At 37.2% G+C, this 22368-nt stretch overlaps 2 protein-coding genes across 2 annotated transcripts; one reads left to right on the top strand and one right to left on the bottom strand.

Moving 5' to 3' along the window:
* Positions 1-101: 101 nt before the first annotated feature.
* On the top strand, positions 102-2648 carry LOC121730913 (arrestin homolog). The gene is made up of 6 exons (XM_042120126.1): positions 102-412; positions 494-700; positions 930-1061; positions 1138-1489; positions 1746-1940; positions 2158-2648. Exons 1-6 carry the CDS (start codon positions 224-226, stop codon positions 2304-2306), a joined length of 1224 nt encoding a protein of 407 aa, XP_041976060.1. The 5' UTR covers positions 102-223; the 3' UTR covers positions 2307-2648.
* A 9863-nt stretch (positions 2649-12511) lies between these two features.
* LOC121731229 lies at positions 12512-19278 on the bottom strand. Its single transcript, XM_042120585.1, has 4 exons — positions 19252-19278; positions 18399-18514; positions 13829-13952; positions 12512-13225 (listed from the first exon to the last, which is right to left on the bottom strand). The coding sequence occupies exons 1-4, from the start codon at positions 19276-19278 to the stop codon at positions 12512-12514; spliced, it is 981 nt and encodes a 326-aa protein (XP_041976519.1).
* Between the last annotated feature and the right edge of the window lie 3090 nt (positions 19279-22368).

The raw sequence follows: 22368 nt of genomic DNA, 5'->3' as shown, positions 1-22368 counted from the left end.
ATCTCATTTGCTAGCTCCTACGTTAACAATCCCATTAACAAACTTTGCTTTGAAGGAAACCTCACAAATATCACGTATATAAAAGGGGCCGCTAGTATGCGGAGTCATTTCTGGTGAGTTGTTCAAACTCACTGTTTTTACTAGTAAGCACTCCAAAAAAAAAACTAATACTATCTTAAGTTTCATAATATTCCTATTAGACCGATCTCCGGTATTTAGCAAGATGCTTGACTTCCTTGCTTTGGCCTTTGTGGTCGCTGTTAAAGTCTTCAAGAAAACTACCCCCAATGGAAAAGTTACTGTTTACCTTGGCAAGCGCGACTTCATTGATCATGTAGATTATTGCGATCCTATCGATGGAGTTGTGGTGGTTGACACGGAATACCTGAAAGGAAGAAAAGTTTTTAGCCAGGTATAAGTGAAGTGCTTTTGGTTGTGAAAGTGAAAAAGTGATCTTGTGCAGTGCTTTTCTAATGGATGCTTTTTACTTCAGCTTGTAACGACATACCGCTTCGGTAGGGAGGAAGATGAGGTCATGGGAGTCAAATTCTCGAAGGAAATGGTCATTGGCCAAGAACAAGTTGTGCCAATGATAAACTCAAAGATGGAACTGACACCTGTCCAGGAGAAATTACTGAAGAAGTTGGGGCCAAACGCTTTTCCGTTTACCTTCAACTTCCCGGAGACTTCACCAACTTCGGTAAATTTGAAAAAATATTTCTTCACGTTTGTAACATTTCTACAGTTTTTAAAACTGATAACAAAATTTTGAAAAGCTATGCAAAAAATAAAAATAAAACTTTACTGCAATAGACTGCCAAAGATAAAATGCTTTACATGCAAGCAATAATTTAGACTTCAACATTTTAACTAACCAAAATAAATTTCAAATTAAAACAAAAACTACCAACGCTATTAAAATTTTATAGGTGACACTGCAACCATCCGACGAAGATCAGGGCAAGCCTATGGGCGTTGAATATTGCGTGCGCACCTATGTTGCTGAGAACGAGGATCAGAAGACCCACAAGAGGAGCTCCGTTACTCTTGCGATCAAGAAAGTAAGGAACATTACAATTTTTTAACAACCTTAAAATACTATAATGTACGAGAATTAACTCTTTTTGTTTTACGCAGTTGCAACATGCTCCAGCATCCCGCGGACGCCGCCTGCCCAGCTCTCTTGTCAGCAAGGGCTTTACATTCAGTAATGGCAAGATCAGCTTAGAGGTGACACTTGATAAGGAAATCTACTACCACGGAGAGAAGGTTGCCGCCAACCTCATCGTGTCTAACAACTCGAGGAAGTCCGTGCGCAACATCCGTTGCATGGTGGTGCAGCATGTCGAGATCACCATGATCAACTCGCAGTTCTCTCGCCATGTCGCCTCCTTGGAGAGCCGAGAAGGGTGCCCAATTACACCTGGGGCAAGTCTTTCTAAGACGTTTTACTTAGTACCTTTGGCACGCAGCAACAAGGACGTACGAGGTAAGAGTCTAACAACAATGCACTCGTATTTCTAATCGAATCAATGTTTATGATAGGACGAAATACAAGACGTATCATATTTTTTATATTTTACTTTTTAAAATGAGAAAAAGTTATAGGTAGCTTTTGTATTTTGTAACATTACTTTATTAATAACGACAGGGTGATAATATTAAAATATATAGTAAACCTAGAAAAAATATAACGTAGGCAAGATACAAACTTATAAACTAATTCAATATGAATAAACGAACAGGCGTCGCTCTGGATGGCCACCTTAAGGATGATGATGTGAACCTGGCCAGCTCTACTCTGGTGGCTGAGGGCAAGTGCCCAGCTGAGGCTATTGGTATCGTCGTGTCCTACTCCGTCCGTGTGAAGCTGAACTGCGGAACACTTGGAGGAGAACTCGTTACTGATGTTCCATTCAAGCTTCTCCACCCAGCTGAAGGTAATTTATAACGTAGAGAAAACAAACGAATGTTATTGCTTTTCATGAATGCGTCACACACTGCATCATGCGTCAAACACTATTATAAGCACAGAACTCTTACAGATACGTCTGTGCTAATAAATTAAAATAACATCATAAAGTTGCTTAGACTCGTGAGTTTTAGTATTATAATTTTGTGTTATAGTAGTTTTAATTGAATTAAATTTCCTAATAGGATCTCAGGAGAAACAACGTTTCAACGCGATGAAGAAGATGCAGTCGATTGAGAGACACCGCTATGAGAACTCACTGTACGCCAACGAGGAGGAGGATAACATCGTCTTTGAGGACTTCGCTCGTCTGAGGATGAACGAACCAGAATAAACAATCATTGAAAGTCCGTGTCAACCAAAAAAAAAATTGCAAAACGTAAAAAAATACAAAAAAATGTCAACTAAAATAATACCATGAAACTAGTCCATTGGATCATTTCATTAAGCACTTAAGTACCTACCTATATTCGTGATCCAACAGTAGGAATTATATTTATTAGGAATCAAATTTATTAAGTAAATATTTAACTGTTAATTTTGGATCGTAACGTGTTATCAGTAGACATTTCCTAACAAAATTAACCGTTAATCATAAACTCTAGTGGATTGTATTTGTTTTAGCGAAACTTACCTTTGTAATCTTGAAATTAAATCGAAGCAGCAATCACCAGAACTTTGATTTTTATTTTATGCACCAACAACTTTTAGTAATTAAAAAGTACAAACTAAATATTATTTACAAGGTACTATCACAGCATGTTTCACTAGTGAAGACTCGTGCATCACTGATATTATAACAATTAAAAATGCAGTACAAGTCAAACTGGACTCATTTGAATATCTTTTGTTATCGATAAGGGTTGCCCCACCTTGCCCATCCCTATCGCGGCCATTATGCAAAGGCGCCACCGATTTGACAGGAAAGTACGTACATTGAGCATTGACCCTTTCTTTTTTTTCAACAATGCAACGTCTGCAACTTCTAGTAGGGGTCCCGCAGCCCGCTTGATAACATTATAATTTACCTACTTATACAATATAAAAAATAACTTATCTCTAATCTTTAGTCACTCTTTTAGTATAGTCTACAGCTAGGTCTACCGCCACTTTAAAACTACCATGGTCTTAACCAGACCAGTAGCTTAGACCCTTTCGAAAAAAAAAGCTAGGTTTATAACAGTCTAACGGCCGTTCCCAATATTTGATCTATCTCTGGTTTTGCCCTACTAGAGATAGGAATAGCTCACAATTGACTTATAATATATGTCTCTAATGTCTAATGTGAGCTATTCCTATCTCTAGTAGGGCAAAACCAGAGATAGGTCAAATATTGGGAATGGCCGTAAACGTGTTAAGTTCGCAGTGAGTCATTACTACGTAATACGTACGTAGTAAGTACAAACAGAGCTCAGAGTCAAAATGGCATAATGTGGATGCTCGTACTGCGTGACACAACACCACGTATAAGTTATAATACAGACGTCATTAATTATTACGGTATGCAACTGTTTTGACTTCTGCTAGACGCCTAGAGTCTAGACCAATAGGTAATTATTATTGTCAAACTTATTCAAAGTTTAAATTCAAATTAAATGTGGAATTCCCATAATATTGGCACCGATCGTACAGCCAATACACGGCCATAAATAGGCCGTATAAGCCGCGGCCTAGCGGCGGCAACGTCCTAGGGGGGCGGCAGTGTCCTAGGGGGGGCGGCAGCGTCCTAGGGAGCAGCAAATTTACTGCAAGGGGCGGCCAGCGGCGGAAATAAAGTGGCCTAAGTGCATGATAAAAAAATCCGGCAATGCCAATACCCAATACAACAGGCTTAGAGAAAACCGACTTGCAATTAGTTGCAACAGATAAAGTGTTGTCTTTTGTCATAATAATAATAATAATACTCCCCACACCGGTTTCGGTGACGGTGGCCGGTTTCATTGAAACCAGACCAGGTATGCAGGAGTACTTTTATAGTGCCCAAGTGTGTGCGCAGTACACAAGAGCACTCTCTATTCCTTTACTCTCATAACCCAGTGGGACGGAAGACCGACACGACTGGCGAGAGATCAGGCACAGGACCGACTTTTTACATGCCCATCCGACGCATGGATCATCTTACTTGTCAGACAATCAGGTGATCAGCCTGCATTGTCCTAACCAAACTTGGAAATAACATGTTTCCAACGCGGGATTCGAACCCACGACCTCCGGAGTCGAGAGCGACGCTCTAACCACTAGACCACGGAGGCGTTCATAATAACAATATTACTTATTACATAAATCAAAATAACGAGGCACAAAATATTATTACACAAACATTTTAATCTAGAGTTTTGTGCCTTGATTCGCCGTTTAGACTATGATTGAGATAGTCAGCTGTGGGCCTTGTGATTGCGTCGGGTCTACTATATCATAATATAACTTAAGGTGAACGCACACTTATCGGAGCCGAAAGAACACGGACTGAGCCGAAAGAAACAAATTTTAGAATTCTTTATATGAAATCCTATGAAACCTCGCACATTTGCCCGCGTCGAATCGGTCGAATCTGGCCGGACCCCAGTAAGGCCCATGGCCGTAGCTGGGGGGGGGGGGGGGGGGGTTCACCTTTAATCTGTGGCGTCGGGGAGGAACTTGCAAAAACAACAAGCGTGCCCCCCTGACCCTACCTGCCTGAAACCTCTCCCCATGTCGCTGGCAGCCTCCGCTAGGCCTTCCCCGGGTTACCGGGGATCTCACCTAGTGGGTTGGACCGCTAGGGGTGACTCAGGTGGGTTCAGAAGGGCCGGCATCGCTGAAAGTAGAGGTAACTCTGCCGGTCACCCAACTTAGGGACTCGTCCCGCCCCAAATACCGCCTCATCTTTATGAGTAGTATGATACGGCAGATCCCTCGGGCAGGGGGCTTAGCCCCGGAACCGACTTCCCATTTCTCCCCCTTGGGGGAAGTGAGAGACATCCCACCACGAAAGGAACTTGCAAAGACAAGGTGTTACCTCTTCAAGTGTAGCTTTGTAACTCCTTTGGTGTTGTACGTCGAGTACCATCCATGGGACGTTAAAACATTGGACGAAAAGACATTTGACATAGTTTAAAGCATAGACTTAATATATACTGTCGTTTAAAGCAGTTTTGCAATGAACGACAATATAATATTGTCGTTCATTGCCGTTAATATTGTGTATCTGTGGCTCAGTGGTGAGCGCGTCGGTAGCTCAAGCCGGGGGTCGCGGGTTCGAATCCCGCCGACGGAACAAAAAGTTTTCAATTTTCCCGGGTCTGGATGTGTATTAAATTTGTGTATGATAAAATAAAAATCTTAAATATATGTATAGTATAAAAGTATTAAATATATTTCCGTTGTCTGGTACCTGTAACACAAGTCCTTTAGGTACTTAGCACGGGGCCAGACTGTGTGTGTGAAGCGTCCATAGATATTATATTATATTATATTATATTATATTATATTATATTATATTATATTATATTATATTATATTATATTATATTATATTATATTATATTATATTATATTATATTATATTATATTATATTATATTATATTATATTATATTATATTATATTATATTATATTATATTATATTATATTATATTATATTATATTATATTATATTATATTATATTATATTATATTATATTATATTATATTATATTATATTATATTATATTATATTATATTATATTATATTATATTATATTATATTATAACTAGCTATTTTACCGAGCGTTGCTCGGTTAAAACACATGTAAAATGACATTTTCTAAAAATTATTCCTAGCTAAATCGATTTATCGCCCCCGAAACCCCCTATATACTAAATTTCATGAAAATCGTTGGAGCCGTTACCGAGATTCCAATTATATATATATACAAGAATTGCTCGTTTAAAGATATAAGATATTGTCCCTTTGCGAAATTCCCATGCAAACTGGTCAGACAAGTTTACGGTCGAACGCGGAAGACCCATCATTGTCTAACTGCCCATTGTCTACTGCCGTCTACTGTCCCTTTGAAAGGGTTCGGCCAAACCGGTCTGTCCACTTTCTTACGTGGGAAAGGACAGTTCAAAGAATGACCCTTTTTGCATTTCGAATTTAACGGCCAAGGCTTTACAACGTTATGGGCTTATGCAATTTGTGTTATTTATTGTTGTAATGAAATAAGTATTTTAAATTATTATTAAAACTATAAAATTAGGAAAAGGAGTGGCATTTGTCTATCTTATTTGTTTAAATCTACCAGAACTTAATTTAACAATCAGTAGATAACTTAACTGATCAGGAATGTTTGTTTCAAATCAAAACTTTTGTCCTTAGTTGGTAGTAAACAATATCAGAGTATAATAGGTGGATAGGATATTTAAGTGTCTAAAACGTATCTAGCATATTGAGCAGCGCTAACAAATCAATATCTAAACCTAGGTTTTTGCAGCAAAAAACCTAGATCGGACAACGTAATATCCCAACCAATACTAGTAAACCCTAACCCTTTATTACAATATGACGACGTGTAAAGGTAAACAAAGAGACCCCACGGGATGAATCTTGCCTCAGACGCGTGCCAGGCGCCAGCACAATGGACCACTTATGAAGATCAGCCCTAAAAGGTTCTCTCAACCGTTATATTGTCAAACATAAGGGTGCAGGGCTGCAAGTGTCATATTTTAGGTTTTTTGAATAATTTAATGATTAGGTACGATTTTTTTTTCAAATAAAATAGGTAACTATAATTATGATAATTACGTTAAATTACCATGTTTTTAAGACAGATCGTATGGAAATTTTAAGTCCGAAAACGCGCCTTTATTGTTGTAGTAATGTGGCTAAGTGCAATGCCTAACTTTTAAGATAAGGCATTAATTAAGTACCTGTGAATTAAAAAAAGCCTTTATAAATAAATACATAAAACCACAAAGCAATCTTTCCGTTATCAATCAGTAACATCAGAGAAAAGATTAAAGACAATAATGGCAAAGTCTTTGCGAAATTCTCATGGCAAATCCGGTCGAACAGGTTATGGACAATGGGCAGGGTTGTCCCTACTGTCCCTGTCCTTCCAAAGGGTTCGACCAAACCTGTTTGACCACTTTCTTACGTGGGAAAGGACAGGTCAAAGAATGACCTTTTATTTGCATATTGTTGTAGAAGACAGCTGAGTCACGTTACTTCCTTATTGATGTAGCCCTTTCAAATATTTAAGTAATAATAAAAATAGTATCCCTTATGGTGCGAACGATATCTTTTATTATTAATAGATATTGAATAATTAAAAACTACATGAGTTGACTAGTATGTGTAGAGAACTGTATTTTCAATCCAAAAAATATTTATATTTTCTGGATTTAAACGCATTTTTAAGAGTTAAGTAACTATACCTAATAATAATTATTATGGTATCTTAGCAGTACACGACTGCTAAGATACCTACCTAATATAAATAAATATGTACTTACGTATTTTTGGAAAGTGAGTAATAATAATTTAATAATATTATCATCAATTTTCTAACCGACTTATCTACTTACTTAATAAACATCAGTAATTACCGAGCATTTTCAACAATAACACACTATGATAGTAATTCAACCTGTTCAAATAATGATTACAATAATTTTCAATAAAAAGTGTTATAAAAAGGAGCAGCATTTCATTATTTTGATATGGGGTGCTCCGATCCGTGTGGATTTGGTCCATGGGGTTCAGAAAAAAAGATACAAAAAGTAGAGCACGCGTCTGAGGGTTAACAAATTTTACTTGCAAATTTTTATTCACAGGTAGGTAGGTAGGAATTAGGATACATGGATGTTTTTACAATTATATTAAAACTAGATGTCCCGCGCGGCTTCGCCCGCGTAAATTAGGAATTTTACAGAAACCGTACATTTTCCCATAAAAAAATATTTTCCCCGTTTTTCCCGCATTTTCCTGAGTTTCTTCGGTCGTATTAGTCTTAGCGTGATAATATATTATATAATATAGCCTATAGTCTTACTCGATAAATGATCAATCTAACACTGAGATAAGTTTTTAAATCGGACCTGTAGTTCCTGAGATTGACGCGTTCAAGCAAACATACTCTTCAATGTTGTTATATTAGTAAGTACCTGATGGACTTGTGTTACAGGTACCAGACAACGGAAATATATTTAATACTTTTATACTATACATATATTTAAGATTTTTATTATATGATACACATATTTAATACACATCCATGACCCAGGAACTTTGAAAACTTTTTGTTCCGTCGGCGGGATTTGAACCCGCAACCTCCGGCTTGAGCTACCAACGCGCTCACCACTGAGCCACAGAGGTCGTCAAACTATTTTTAGACATAAAATAAAGATTTTTTTTAATTATCGCTTGACAAACTCGAGTCTCGATCTAAAAGACTATGAAATGGTATAATATGGTAGTGATGATGATGATGATGATGATGATGATGATGAATGTAATTTGCATAGTAGCATATGGTTCCTGTTCTTAAAACAACGCCGAAACTCCCAAACTTGTATCTATAAAGAATCAAGAGTTCTCTCAGCACCTTCCGAACCACGGTATACCAGGTATATCTCGGTGCAAAATCTTACTTGTTGGTAGCATATGCTTAGAATACTTCTCACGTAACCGAAGTCACCACACGTTTCCCTATAAGTTTTGAGGAGTTCCCTCGATTACTTATGGATCCTTCATCAGATCACCACTTTTGTGAATATAAAAATCGGGTAACATACGGCGGAGTAATCGTTGAATATAAGAAAACGAACATAATACCTCCCCCATTTTGAAAGTCGGTTAAAATTGTAGCCTATGTGTTATTCTGATGTATAAGCCATATTATTGTAAAGTTTCATTAAAATCCGTTCAATAGTTTTTGCGTGAAAGAGTAACAAACATCCATACATCCACACATCCATACATCCAAACAAACTTTCGCCTTTATAATATTAGTAGGATGTAGCCTATAATATATTATCACGCTAAGACCAATAGAAGCGGAGCACCAATGAAGAATGTTTCAAAATCGGGTGATTTTTCCTATTGTGCTGCGTAAACGATAAAAGTTTCGCAAAAATTGGCAGAATTTTCTTTATTTACCCATGAATTAGTTACTCTCTCGGGTCTGTGGCTGTTTGGTTGTTCGTTTTGTTCGGTGTTGCTATGTGTCTGTGCGGATGATTTTCTTGCTCTCTGTATTCGATGCCTATCCCTATTCTGGCTGAGGCGAGCCTCACGCTCTACAGATGATTCTCTTTCTCTCTGTATCCGAATTCTATCATTTTTCCGACTGAGGCGAGCCTCACGCTCTACAGACGATTCTCTTTCTCTCTGTATCCGAATTCTATCATTTTTCCGACTGAGGCGAGCCTCACGCTCTACAGACGATTCTCTTTCTCTCTGTATCCGATTTCTATCACTATTCTGGCTGAGGCGAGTCTCACGTTCCGTTGACGATTCTTCATCTCTTGCTGAACGTGCTCTTTTGGCATTCACTGTACTACGACCTAAGCAACAAATAACCCAATCGCAAAGCAAAAACAAAAGTCCGTTTTTCTAACGCAAGTCAAATATATTTTTATCGACAATTCAGAAACCAAAGAACCAGAAACAATGAATATCTGAAAGAAAGCGCTGTGGTTGCTCCTCTGCGTTACCGTCTGCACAACCACACAATGACGAAATACACTATCTACTACAATAACATAAGCCCGAAGCTTATGAGAGCCCCCGGCCGGTTCTGCCGTAACCGCTATGTCCCTCGGCCGCCGCCGCGCGACATATTTTTTGATTCCGCGTAAGTTTATACGTTTGAAAACTTCTAAAGTATTGATCGAAATTGTATAGTGTAAAAGACAATTATAATCTACATTTAATGTCTTAGCTTCCAAACATGTTTATTTGGATAAGGGTTAATGTTGTAAATTGTTAAAATCGCCATTATTTTTCGTAAAAAGTAAAGAACAAAAATGGCTATTGTGAGTTATCCCTAAGAAATAGACATATACCATCGCGGACTTTTTTGTTTACCTAATTAAGGTGTACAATACTGTAGTACATTATTTTGATCTATCTCGTAGGGTTTAGCCAGCGTTTGCAATATAAACGCAAAAAAATGAATTTATTTACGACATAACATTAGAAACCTCTAAAATTATCAGTGTTTCTCTACCATATTATGCATATGTTATACATATAAACCTTCCTCTTGAAACACTCAATCTATTAAAAAAAACCGCATCAAAATCCGTTGAGTAGTTTTAAAGATCTAAGCATACATACACACATACAGACAGCGGAAAGCGACTTTGTTTTATACTATTTAGAGACTAGATGACGCCTGCAACTGCGTTGCGCCAATATTCGTTTATCGCGAGGGACTTACATTTTCCGGGATAAAAAGCATCCTATGTCCATTCCCGGGACTCTATATCTCCATACCAAATTTCAGCAAATCGGTTAAGCAGTTTGGGCGTGAAGAGGTAACAGACAGACAGACAGACACACTTTCATATATATATATTTTTTTTTTAATGAAATAAGGGGGCAAACGAGCAAACGGGTCACCTGATGGAAAGCAACTTCCGTCGCCCATGGACACTCGCAGCATCAGAAGAGCTGCATGTGCGTTGCCGGCCTTTTAAGAGGGAATAGGGTAATAGGGGAGGGAAGGGAAGGGAAGGGAATAGGGGAGGGTAGGAAAGGGAATAGGGTAGGGGATTGGGCCTCCGGTAAACTCACTCACTCGGCGAAACACAGCGCAAGCGCTGTTTCACGCCGGTTTTCTGTGAGAACGTGGTATTTATCCGGTCGAGCCGGCCCATTCGTGCCGAAGCATGGCTCTCCCACGTATTTATTTATAATATTAGTATGGATCATCGATCCTTTAATGAGCCTTGCTTAAAGTAGGAATTTTAATTTGAATCAACTATTTACTCGTTTCTTGCAACTTTTATTACACACTCGTTTATCACTTTCAATGTGAACATTTCTCAAATACTATCATTTAAAATGTATCTTTAAGAGCGATCCACACCGCCGTTTTTCCATACAAACGTTGTCCGCTGTTTCCTCCCTGGATAATACCGATAGAGTTATAATTTTTTTCCTGAATATCTATGGCCACTAATACAATGTCCCTATGTTTTCTTTTTTTTTATAATTTAATTATTAAAAAAGATATAAACGTTCAAAAACCCAAAAAAATGGCCAAATTTTTCTCTGTGTTCAAACACCCATAAAACAAAACTGGCTGGAATATACCAAAAAAGTAAAACATAGGAACACAGCTCAAGCCTTGCTTTAATTGTTAATGAAAAAAGAATCAGAGGACAACGAATCGATGATTTTCTTTTATTTTATTAGGACTTTTGTCGTGTTGTCTCTATCGCGCTCTGCGGTGGGAGACTTGAGATTGGTGAGACAGCAATACATTTTCAAAATACCTATTTTGAATTTCTCTCGCCCCTGGTGTATCCTCTTAACGGCTTTCGCTTGGAGAAATAACAAACGGACAGACAAACATTATTTCACAATATACCTATTTTTTAATACTATATTGTCATTCGCGCTAACCATTTTAAAACAATACTTTTGTCCCCTATCAAAATGTATACCCCGCATAGAACTGACAACGGACGTGATGATATTGATAAGGAAATGTGGGAACTACTGACCCTAGAAAGGGACTGTTAAAAGCAGCTGACTGGAAGCGTTAGATACGATGGCTTCTGTAGATATAACAGTCTATTCAGGAAAACTTTACCTTGGAGTTTCTATTAAAGCGGTCAATTATTGTTGGAGAAAGTTAAATAAGTAAATAGTAAACTGGTTTACACTTAAACCCCAAGTTCGTAAATCGGTTGTCTAATGTCTTGGTGATTGGCTTAGATTAATTCAATGGGTTGGAACTAATAAAACTGTTGTCCGCTTAGATAGATCTTTGCGCTGGATAAGCACGTAAGTGTCTATAAACACACTAGACCGAAAATACGTAGCTGAAGTTCGGGATGATTACGCCTGCAATGTATTTTAAATTACCGATGACACACCATGCCGAAATTACGTCGCGTTATATTGGTGCGTAGCGCATTGCTGGCGTAATCATGCCGAACTTCGGCCGCGTATTTACGGCCTAGCATGTTTAGTCACTAAAAGGTCCTTCGCCTAATTTCAAGCCAGTCGCGTCAGTAATTTCTTTTAAATTTTAAAATGCAATTACAGGAAATTGAAAAATACACAATCGAAAAATGCAGTCGTTTATTCAATAAATAATCACTAAACTAATAAATGCTCTAACTTTTTTTTTTTTTTATGAAATAAGGGGGCAAACGAGCAAACGGGTCACCTGATGGAAAGCAACTTCCGTCGCCCATGGACACTCGCAGCATCAGAAAAGTTGCAAGTGCGTTGCCGGCCTTTTAAGAGGGAATAGGGTAGGGAAGGGTAGGGAAGGGAAGGGAATACGGGAGGATAGGGAAGGGAATGGGGTAGGGGATTGGGCCTCCGGTAAAATCTAATCTAATAGTGCTGCACAGGCTGTAACACGTACGCCTGGCCTGTAGTGCGATCAACGATGCGACCTGTAGAAGCTTCTAGGAACAGCCTGGGTACTGATGCTGCAGCAGTTGCCTCCTGGTAACGTCTCACACCAGCACCACTTTCGTAAGGAACATAACGTGGTGCTGCTGTTGTTGTTGTAGTAGTAGTTGTTACTTCATCGCGATGATTTATAACAAGCACTACATCATTTTTCTCTTTTTCCTTTATTTTCGAATCTTCTTCTTGATCTACGATTATTGGTTTCTGTGTTGTAACTTCTTTTTCTGTGTATTCTTCATTAACTTTGTATTGTCTTCTGCTTTTGCGTGATTTCCTTCTCGGTCTTCTTTCCTTTGGTTCGTCGTATTTTTCTTGTTGTGCAGGTTTCGGTTGTTCTTCGTACATTCTCTCTTGTCTTTGCGCTTCTAATTGTCTCGTATGCGCTCTCTTCGCTCTATTATTTTCTTCTAGAGTGTTCTCTTCTTCAGTGTATTTATCTGCAGTATATTCATCGGGAGTATACTCTGTGTCATAGTTTGGTGATTGTTCGCTGGGTTCGTCGTATGCGTCGTGGTCTTCGTGGTATGAACCGTCGTCATCGTAGCCATCATCACCGTGATTGTGAGCGTTACCAGCGTGGTTTAAGTCCCAGTAATGTTCTCCATATCCACCTTTCTTGTCGCCCCAACGTACCTTCAAATATTATTTACTGTTAGAATTGTTCATTAGTAAGTCGCATTTCAAGTCAGTAAATCATTATTTAGTAAATAAAGGCCCCAAGTTATATCAAGATGAGATAGAAATTGTTTTGACCATGGGGTTAGTAACATATTTAGTTAAGTATTTGAACATAGCGCAGAAATTTGTTAATGTTGTTACCACAAGATCTGGCAAAGTAGGCACCTTCACGATGGTCCCTGATAGAAAACCATGATTGCGAAACGGTCTAAAGACAATAGCCGTCGATCATAATAATTTATTATGCAATCATAGACGAATAATCTCTTTATGTTCGTAATCACTTGTATATCATAGACCAACGTGGAGAGGCCGAATAGAAGAAGGAAAGATAAAGTTAAAATTAGAAAGACAGAAAAAGAAAACATTAGAAAGAGATAGAAAGCAGAAGCGTACTTTAGCAGAGAAAAGTCCTGTAGCAGGGCGGGATCTCTCATGCCTTTCGATGAAGTGCTTCTCGCTGCCCAACCGGTGGCCCTGGTCGAAGTCCTCCGACGTGGGCAAGTGCCTATACCTTTACCAAGCGACAGAGAAAGAGTTAGAGGAAGATAACAATACTTTGCCCATGTCCCTGTGGTTCTCAAAGTCTTTCTTCTCGTAGCGCTGCTCCCAAGTGTTGGGGTCCTCGCATACGTGACCGAACTCTATCTTGTATGGGCTCAACTGAACCGAGAAAAAATCCCTACAAAGTAAATTATACAATGTAATATTTTTTGGGATAGGCTAGAAAAGTAAGTGAAGTCTTATTAAAAGTAAGTATTAAAGAGGTTAAAAGAACTATTGTATGTAATGTAGCTTTACTATATAGCTTTACAAGTATCCAGAATTATGATTTTGTTTTAATTAATTTTATTAACAATTGAAAACAAATTAATTTTATCAAGTTAAGGCCCTTCCCCTACGGAGATTCCGTGATTTACCGTATTTAGAGCCTTATAAACTCATAATTTGAAAGCTACAAACTTATAATAAAAATACAGCAATAATCTTCAGTATATCAACATTCCTTTCCCCGTTTTAAATTTTCTATTTTTATTTATTATACTCATGATATTATCTTCCAAAGTAATACCAATTTATTGAAATTGAAGCATACTTTCAGCATCTCCCTAATAATATACAAATTACGTTTACTTATTTGAAACACACGACAATACTACCTATAGATAGCCAATCATCGTTTTCCATCGTCCTTCTCTCTTCACACTCAAGCCCGTCTTTCATACGCCAGGTGAAAAAGAACGACGCGGATTCATCGCCAAATTAGTTTTTTCTCAATAACTCGATAAATATACAACATTTTAAAAATCCGCTAAGTCGATCTCTCAATGATAGAATTTTATATAATGTGTTAAAATATTAACTTAGTTCAATGCACGGTTATGGCAATAAATGAAAAATTCGTGAAAATTAGATGCATGTTTGTGATTTTTTTCTATCGAGAAAATTTTAAGATATCGTGTTTTTGCTCAGATCGAATTCTCGGAAATATAATGTAGTATCTAATTTTAGAAAATGAAACAATTCGGGGCTGATTTTCAAGTATAAAAATGAATTATAAAATCGACACTTTAGGGTTAGTCGCCGCCCCCTTAACTATATATTCCCCGTTTAAAATTTTTATAGATCAATTTTGAACTAAGATAAGTAAAAAAATAGGATGTTTGTGCGATCTCGGCAACGCGTCAAATGTATGGTCAAGGTCGTTTGCTCGGGGGATGGCCTTAATCGATTGCTCTATAAAATATTGCCTTGACATAACACCGCTATCAACATTTTTTAATTATAATCTTGTAACAGTTGGTTTATTTGGGCTAAATCGAGATTAAGTTTTAATGACAAATTATGCAAATATATTGAACCTTAAAAGGAGATTAAAAATTACATTGTAAAATTCCATATTATTCATGATTTCGCAAACATTCGGATCAAAGAGATGTAGGCTATTCACGCCTTCTCGTTTTAAATGTTAATTCGATTTTCTACAGTATAAAACATGTAATAAATTATGCCAAAACCATGGCTATGGCTATTTCGTACAATTTATTTAAAAAATGCATACTCTAAACTATAAGGGTAATCTATTTTTTTTTCAAGTATAGAAGGTGTAACAAAAGAAAGTTATCTTATATCTTTAAACGAGCAATTCTTGTATATACAGGGTGTAACAAAAATAAGTGATAATACTTTAGGGTGTGTACGTGTTCCTTGTAGAGACTTCACTGTGAAAGTAGCAGCGCTGAAAGACGAAAAAATTTTTTCACTTTTGTATGGGCAAGGGCCCGAGCGTCACGAGTTTCCCCATACAAAAGTGAAAAAAAAAGTTGGTCTTTCAGCGCTGCTACTTTCACAGTGAACTCTCTACAAGGAACACGTACACACCCTAAAGTATTATCACTTATTTTTGTTACACCCTGTATATATATATATATATATATATATATATATATATATATATATATATATATATATATATATATATATATATATATATATATATATATATATATATATATATATATATATATATATATATACGCTCCAACGATTTTCATGAAATTTAGTATATAGGAGGTTTCGGGGGCGATAAATCGATCTAGCTAGGAATCATTTTCAGAAAATGTCTTTTTATTCGTGTTTTATCGATAATCGATAAACTGAAAAATATGACTCTTCCTGACATCTATTGGCAAATAATAATACTATTTTGTTAGCAACTAATTGTTCTAATTGTTTTAACAACCAGCAGATGGCGTTATTAAGTAACACGAAGGCAATGAGTGTTTGCTATACCGAGCAAAGCTCGGTCATCCAGGTACTATTACTTATGGGTGTGTATGCACGGCTGTAGCTAGGAGCAATGCCCTACCTTAAAAATACCTAATAAATACCTAACTATATAAATACTAACTATATAACCTAATAAATAAAAAATACGAGGTTTATTTTTTACTAGCTGTTACCCGCGACTTCGTCCGCGTCGCGGGTAACAGCTAGTAGCGTAAAAATATGTCCTCCTCCTTTTTGGAAGTCGGTTAAAAAGTAGCCTAAGTTACTCCTTATTACATCAGCTATCTACCAATAAAAGTCCCGTCAAAATCGGTCCAGCCATTTCGGAGATTAGCTGGAACAAATATACAGACAGACAAAAATTCTAAAAATTGTTATTTTGGTGTAAGTACCGTCTAAATATTCATATGCATGTAGTAAAAACGGTTATTTTAATATTACAAACAGACACTCCAATTTTATTTATATGTATAGATTATTAAATTGTTCATAGTTTGAGATTAAAAAAACTGTACCAAGCAAAAAGTATACAATATGGATATTCACAGTAATAATATACACTTTTCATGCACTTTTTCCACTTTTATTAATAACATTGTAATAATATACACTTTTCATGCACTTTTTCCACTTTTATTAATAACAATGTTATTAATAAAAGTGGAAAAAGTGCATGAAAAGTGTATATTATTACTGTGAAACATGAATTTCTACCAAGAAGTTACGGTACATTCAATATCAAATATGGATATTGATTTAGGAGCCCGTGCTTCTAGTTTAAATCAATAATTATGATATTTTTTTACTTCCGCCCTATCTGTAACCAATGCTGCCCTACTTCAAATTTGACTCTGGCAACAGCCCTGTGTGTCCCTTATTAGGGTTCCGTACCCAAAGGGTAAAAACGGGACCCTATTACTAAGACTTCAATGTCTGTCCGTCTGTCCGCCTGTCTGTGTGTCTCCAAGTTGTAACTCAAGAACCGCTATAGCTAGACTTCTGAAGTTTTCACAGATTGTGTAATTGTGTATATCTGTTGCCGCTATAACAACAAATACTAAAAATAAATTAAATTAAATATTTAAGGGGGCCTCCCATACAAAAAACACAATTTTTAGCCTATCTTTGCTCTATTGTGGTACGGAACCCTTCGTGCGCTAGTCCAACTCGCACTTGACCAATTTTATACAGAGTTTACTGTCAAAGTAGTAGCACTGAAAGAATTTCTGTTTAAATAACTATTTTATGAGCAAATTCATTCACATTACATATAAGTAAATTCTATTTTATTTTATTTTTTTTATTTTATGAAATAAGGGGGCAAACGAGCAAACGGGTCACCTGATGGAAAGCAACTTCCGTCGCCCATGGACACTCGCAGCATCAGAAGAGCTGCAGGCGCGTTGCCGACCTTTTAAGAGGGAATAGGGTAATAGGGGAAGGTAGGGATGGAAAGGGAACCGAATAAGGGAGGGAAGGGAATAGGGTAGGGGATTGGGCCTCCGGTAAACTCACTCACTCGGCGAAACACAGCGCAAGCGCTGTTTCACGCCGGTTTTCTGTGAGGACGTGGTATTTCTCCGGTCGAGCCGGCCCATTCGTGCCGAAGCATGGCTCTCCCACGTCTAATTCTAGAAATCAGGAAGTCAATATAAACTGTTTCAGCGCTGCTTTCACAGTGAACTCTATACCACAAATAAATACACATTCACATCTGTACATCTATCTTCTATACATATAAAATTGGAGTGTCTGTTTGTAACATTGATAGAACCGTTTTTTACTACATGCATATGAATTTATATAGGGTACAGACACCAAAACAATTTTTTTTTAATTTTTGTCTGTATGTCTGTCTGTCTGTTTGTTCCGGCTAATCTCTGAAATGACTGGAGCGATTTTGACGGGACTTTTTTTGGCACATAGCTGACACCGACTTCCGAACAGGAATGTATTTATGTATTTGTGAGTGATGATGTTACCATTTTTACTATTTGGGTAAGGAAAATTTCTCTCTTTTTAACCGACTTCCAAAAAACGAGGAGGTTATATATTCGGCTGTGGATTTTTGTATGTTCGACCACTACTCCGCCGTTTGTGAACCGATTTTCAAAATTTTTTCATTATCTTTGTTATCACATTTTGCTGACGCAAACGAAGTCGCGGGCAACAGCTAGTCCTAAAATATTATTACTTTATTTTGTTACATTCTGTATTTTAGGGACGTTGTTTTGCATTTCTATTGTATTGCGTACAAAAAATACTATTTTATTTAAACATTTTATGTGAGCCACACTTGACTACATAAAAGACTATTGTATATAAACAATATCCTTACTGGAAGAACTTGGCCTGCGCTTCAATGGTGGAGGGTTCTCCGGGAGGCGCGCGGACGGCGGACGATGTCGGCCTCCACAGAGGGGCGTGGAGGACCATCACACACCAGATGAACTTCTGAAAACAATGTTTAGGAATAGCATGAAACCAATACTTCTGGAAAATACATTGTTTATCCCGAACGCTACTTCTGAATATCAGTAGCCTAGCCTAAAAGGTACCACTAGAGAAACATAAAAAACATAGATACATGGGATTGTAAAGGTTAGCACGGGACCTATCTATCCCCAACCTGGGGCAAAAGGGTTTCCCCTCCGTCATCAAAAAGGGACATATGAACCTATTTAACCAAGTTATAGAAATAATACGCGTTGCAACTGGCAACGCATGCGTTGGCAGTGCAAATCGTGATGTACGGTACTGTTGAGTGTTGACTGTATAATTTCACTTCTTTTTTAACCGACTTCCAAAAAGGACGAGGTTATATGTTCGTCTGTTTATATTCTTCTAAAATATAGCACTGCGTAAGTTTTTTATGCCGGTTCTTTTTGTAAGGGTCCCGGGTCCCGATAATATTATAATATGGGTAGGGAATACCAATTTTGGATGGAAATTTGAGTTTTTAACAAAAAATTTAGCGCATTTTCAGGTAAGTATCTAAAGTAGGAATTATAGTAACTTCAAATTCACGCACACGCATCACAAACTTTTAGTGAAATCAAACCCTAGGCCTAATCTTAACCACAAGATTGATTAAACAATCAAAACAATAATCACACTAAATTATTCTCTCACGAATCGATTTCCTTTCAATTCTCACTGCCACTTTCACTCACACTCCAGTAAAAAGTGACTACCGTTGGACTGAGGCGTGGTGTCATCTTGGTGGCTGGTCTGTGGATGAGGGGCAATCGTGGAGGAACTTTATTTATAGAAAAACGAAACCATTGCCGCAGTCCAGTGGCTCTCAATACTACTCAATATCTTATGGATTTAAAGCGAGTTTGTTTGCAAATGCTGGTTTAATTGATTTAAAACTCAAACATTTGTAGCTTAACTTGCTTAAAAATATAAAAATGATTATAAATTTTTATAATTACAGTATAGTACACTTTTGGTTTCAGATTTCCATAGATCTTTATAAGATATTGGTCACTCCTTATTTCAAACAATAAAAAGCCTGGCTCTACATAAGATTGGATAAGTAATATTTTTTTGACAGTGGTCGTCGCATGGCAATCTCAAATGATCCTGGAAGATGTGTACAACAAGCTGTAAAAATGTTGCCATCATTTTACGTGGCAAAATATGTTATGTGGTACGACTTCCTATAGCTACAAGTTTGAGAATCGGTGGACTCATTTCCTTTATTGTTGCAGTGCTTTCTTTCTATTTATAAGTATTCTATTATAGTCATAAAAAAGTAACCTATTGACCTATTTCTGCATTGCAATAAGGTTTACTAACAATTAGTAATAGCTAATAAGTTAATTTTTAAAATACAATTCGACTATGTTTAAAATACAAAGTATACAAAAGAATTACGTCTATAACCCGCGGCATTATAACTCATCTATTGATAACTCATTTGGTAAAATCATAGCAGTAGTTTAGCCGCTACTGGGGCACATACATACATATTTGATGACGACCTCTGTGGCTCAGTGGTGAGCGCGTTGGTAGCTCAAGCCGGGGGTCGCGGGTTCGAATCCCGCCGACGGAACAAAAAGTTTTCAATGTTCCCGGGTCTGGATGTGTATTAAATATGTGTATGATATAATAAAAAATCTTAAATATATGTATAGTATAAAAGTATTAAATATATATCCGTTGTCTGGTACCTGTAACACAAGTCCTTTAGATACTTAGCACGGGCCAGACTGACGTGGTGTGAAGCGTCCATAGATATTATATTATTTATATAGACTGACAAAATGAACACCCTTCGTGTTTGATTTGCCGTTGTCGGGTAAAGAACGAAGTACTTAGGGTCTACAATATAAATAATTTAATATTCATGATGTTATTAAACTAGTACAGCTAGAAATTACATTGCAAAAGTTTTGGTTTACGAAAAAATACTACCATAGAATGAATCCAAGATGTGCAATATTTTCTACGCTATATTTTCTATATATTATATACCCCCATACACATTACACACCCTAAAGTATATGGCCAGGCCACACACTGCGTTGCGGCGTCGCATCGCAAAAAAATACATTGCTTTTCAAAGGTTGTTTTTGCGATACGAAGTCGCAACGCAGTGTTGTGGCCTGGCCCTAAGCTTTGTTACACCTTGTATAGGGAAGGGGCCCAGACGACTTTTTAATGCGGGTAAACCCGGAAAACGCATAAATCCTAAAAATCCTTCGAAGACATGACATCATTATGACATAATTTGCATCGAGTAATAATTAATGATTATATAATGAACACAAGTAGAGCGCTACTGGCCTGAAGACAATCAGCGGCCAATCAACCAACCAATGGAAAATTAACGTCCGCTTACAGAGATATAATTACATAGATATGGCCCAAAGAGAGTCCAAACTACGCGACCACTTACTTTCACAGGACGCGCCTTGTTTTGGGCTTATCTTAAACTAAATTTTTATCAGAAATGAGGTTAGATATGTGATTTTTTTGTTTTAAAAGTTTATAAAAAGTTTAAGGCGAATAGCAAATTTTTGACACAGTCTCTGAGTATGACAAGCAGTCACAAAAATTTCCGATAAGCTATTTGTCATTATTGTTTGATGGTTCGATAAGCCTTATACTTTTTGTTTGTAGGAGTTAAATATGCGTTTAGACTACTGAATCAATTTTGATATAATCGACTGCAAAAGAATAGACCACGTCGAAAAGGCTAATTCAGTCGAGACAAAACACTTACATTCCAAGAAAAGCTTGTTTTTTTTTTTGTTAGAAGACTTTAAAGTCCAAAAAGTCATTCAACATAATTATTATTGGTAATGGCTTATCCATCGATTTACATCTGTGTCTCACCGGGTCGCGTAACAATAGGTAATTATTATATCCCATTAAAGCTAAATTACACTAAACTTAAATACTATTTAAATATAATTAAAAATATTTGGGTGGTTTAATTATAAGATTGGGTTTATTTCATTATGCGCCTACGATGCTATAAATAGTACCCAAGTCTTAAATGAAAACAGTATATTTTTTACCCGACTACGGCGAAGCAAAAAGGAGGGTTATGATTTTTGCCTGTATGTATGTATGTATGTATGTATGTGGGTATGGATGTTCATTTGTTCCCTTATTAAGTATTAAGTATTTCAAATACCCCATGTTTTTATTCCAAGCTGAAACTACCACTTACTTTACCTTTTACCAAAACACCTTTAACCCATACTAAAATTATTAATGTGAAAGTGTGTATGTCTGTCTGTGTGTTACTTCTTCACGCCTAAACCGTTGAACCGACTTTACTGAAATTTGGTAACATATATACTTTAAGTCCCGAGAAAGGACATACTTATATACTTTATACGTATACTTTTTGTCCCGGAAATGTACGGTTTCTTCTTCTTCTCTTCTTCTTCTTCTCCCACTTTTGGCGCAGCAGAGTTGCGGGCGTCATCTAGTAAATAATAATTAAAATTAACGCCTTCGTGGTCCAGTAGTTTCGGCCGTGGGGCATCGGCATTAGAATAGTGCCCCCCTCCAGTACCAGGTGTCGTAAGAGGCGACATAGGTGCAAGACAGAAAAGGAAAACTTGATACAAACCCGGAACGGTATCTCCGTAAGGCGAAAGCCAGATCCTGCAACCAAACCAGCTCCACGCGTAGCGACTTATCGTTCCTGTGGAGAAAGCCGGTAAGGTCGAGAGGGAAGTGTAGGAAAACCTATACATCCTAAATTTTCTATCCCAGGCATGGTAGGAACCAGAAGGATGATGATGATGATGATGGTCCAGTGGTTAAGAGCGTGGCTCTTGACT

Source organism: Aricia agestis, chromosome 10, assembly GCF_905147365.1.
Source record: "Aricia agestis chromosome 10, ilAriAges1.1, whole genome shotgun sequence".
NCBI classification, from domain to species: Eukaryota; Metazoa; Arthropoda; class Insecta; order Lepidoptera; family Lycaenidae; genus Aricia; species Aricia agestis.
Note: the sequence above shows the minus strand (reverse complement) of the source record. Positions and strands in the feature narration are given on the sequence as shown.

Bases quoted from the DNA above. Each gene is read 5' to 3' on its own strand.
- LOC121731229 (XM_042120585.1), bottom strand. From the start codon at position 19,278: ATGACACCACGCCTCAGTCCAACGGTA. The intron at 18,515-19,251 runs GTCACTTTTTAC...CATTGTTTTCAG, and splicing joins CACGCCTCAGTCCAACGGTA to AAGTTCATCTGGTGTGTGAT. The intron at 13,226-13,828 runs GTATTGTTATCT...TAATATTTGAAG, and splicing joins ACCACAGGGACATGGGCAAA to GTACGTTGGGGCGACAAGAA.
- LOC121730913 (XM_042120126.1), top strand. From the start codon at position 224: ATGCTTGACTTCCTTGCTTTGGCCTTTGTGGTCGCTGTTAAAGTCTTC. The intron at 413-493 runs GTATAAGTGAAG...TTTTTACTTCAG, and splicing joins GAAGAAAAGTTTTTAGCCAG to CTTGTAACGACATACCGCTT. The intron at 1,490-1,745 runs GTAAGAGTCTAA...ATAAACGAACAG, and splicing joins CAGCAACAAGGACGTACGAG to GCGTCGCTCTGGATGGCCAC.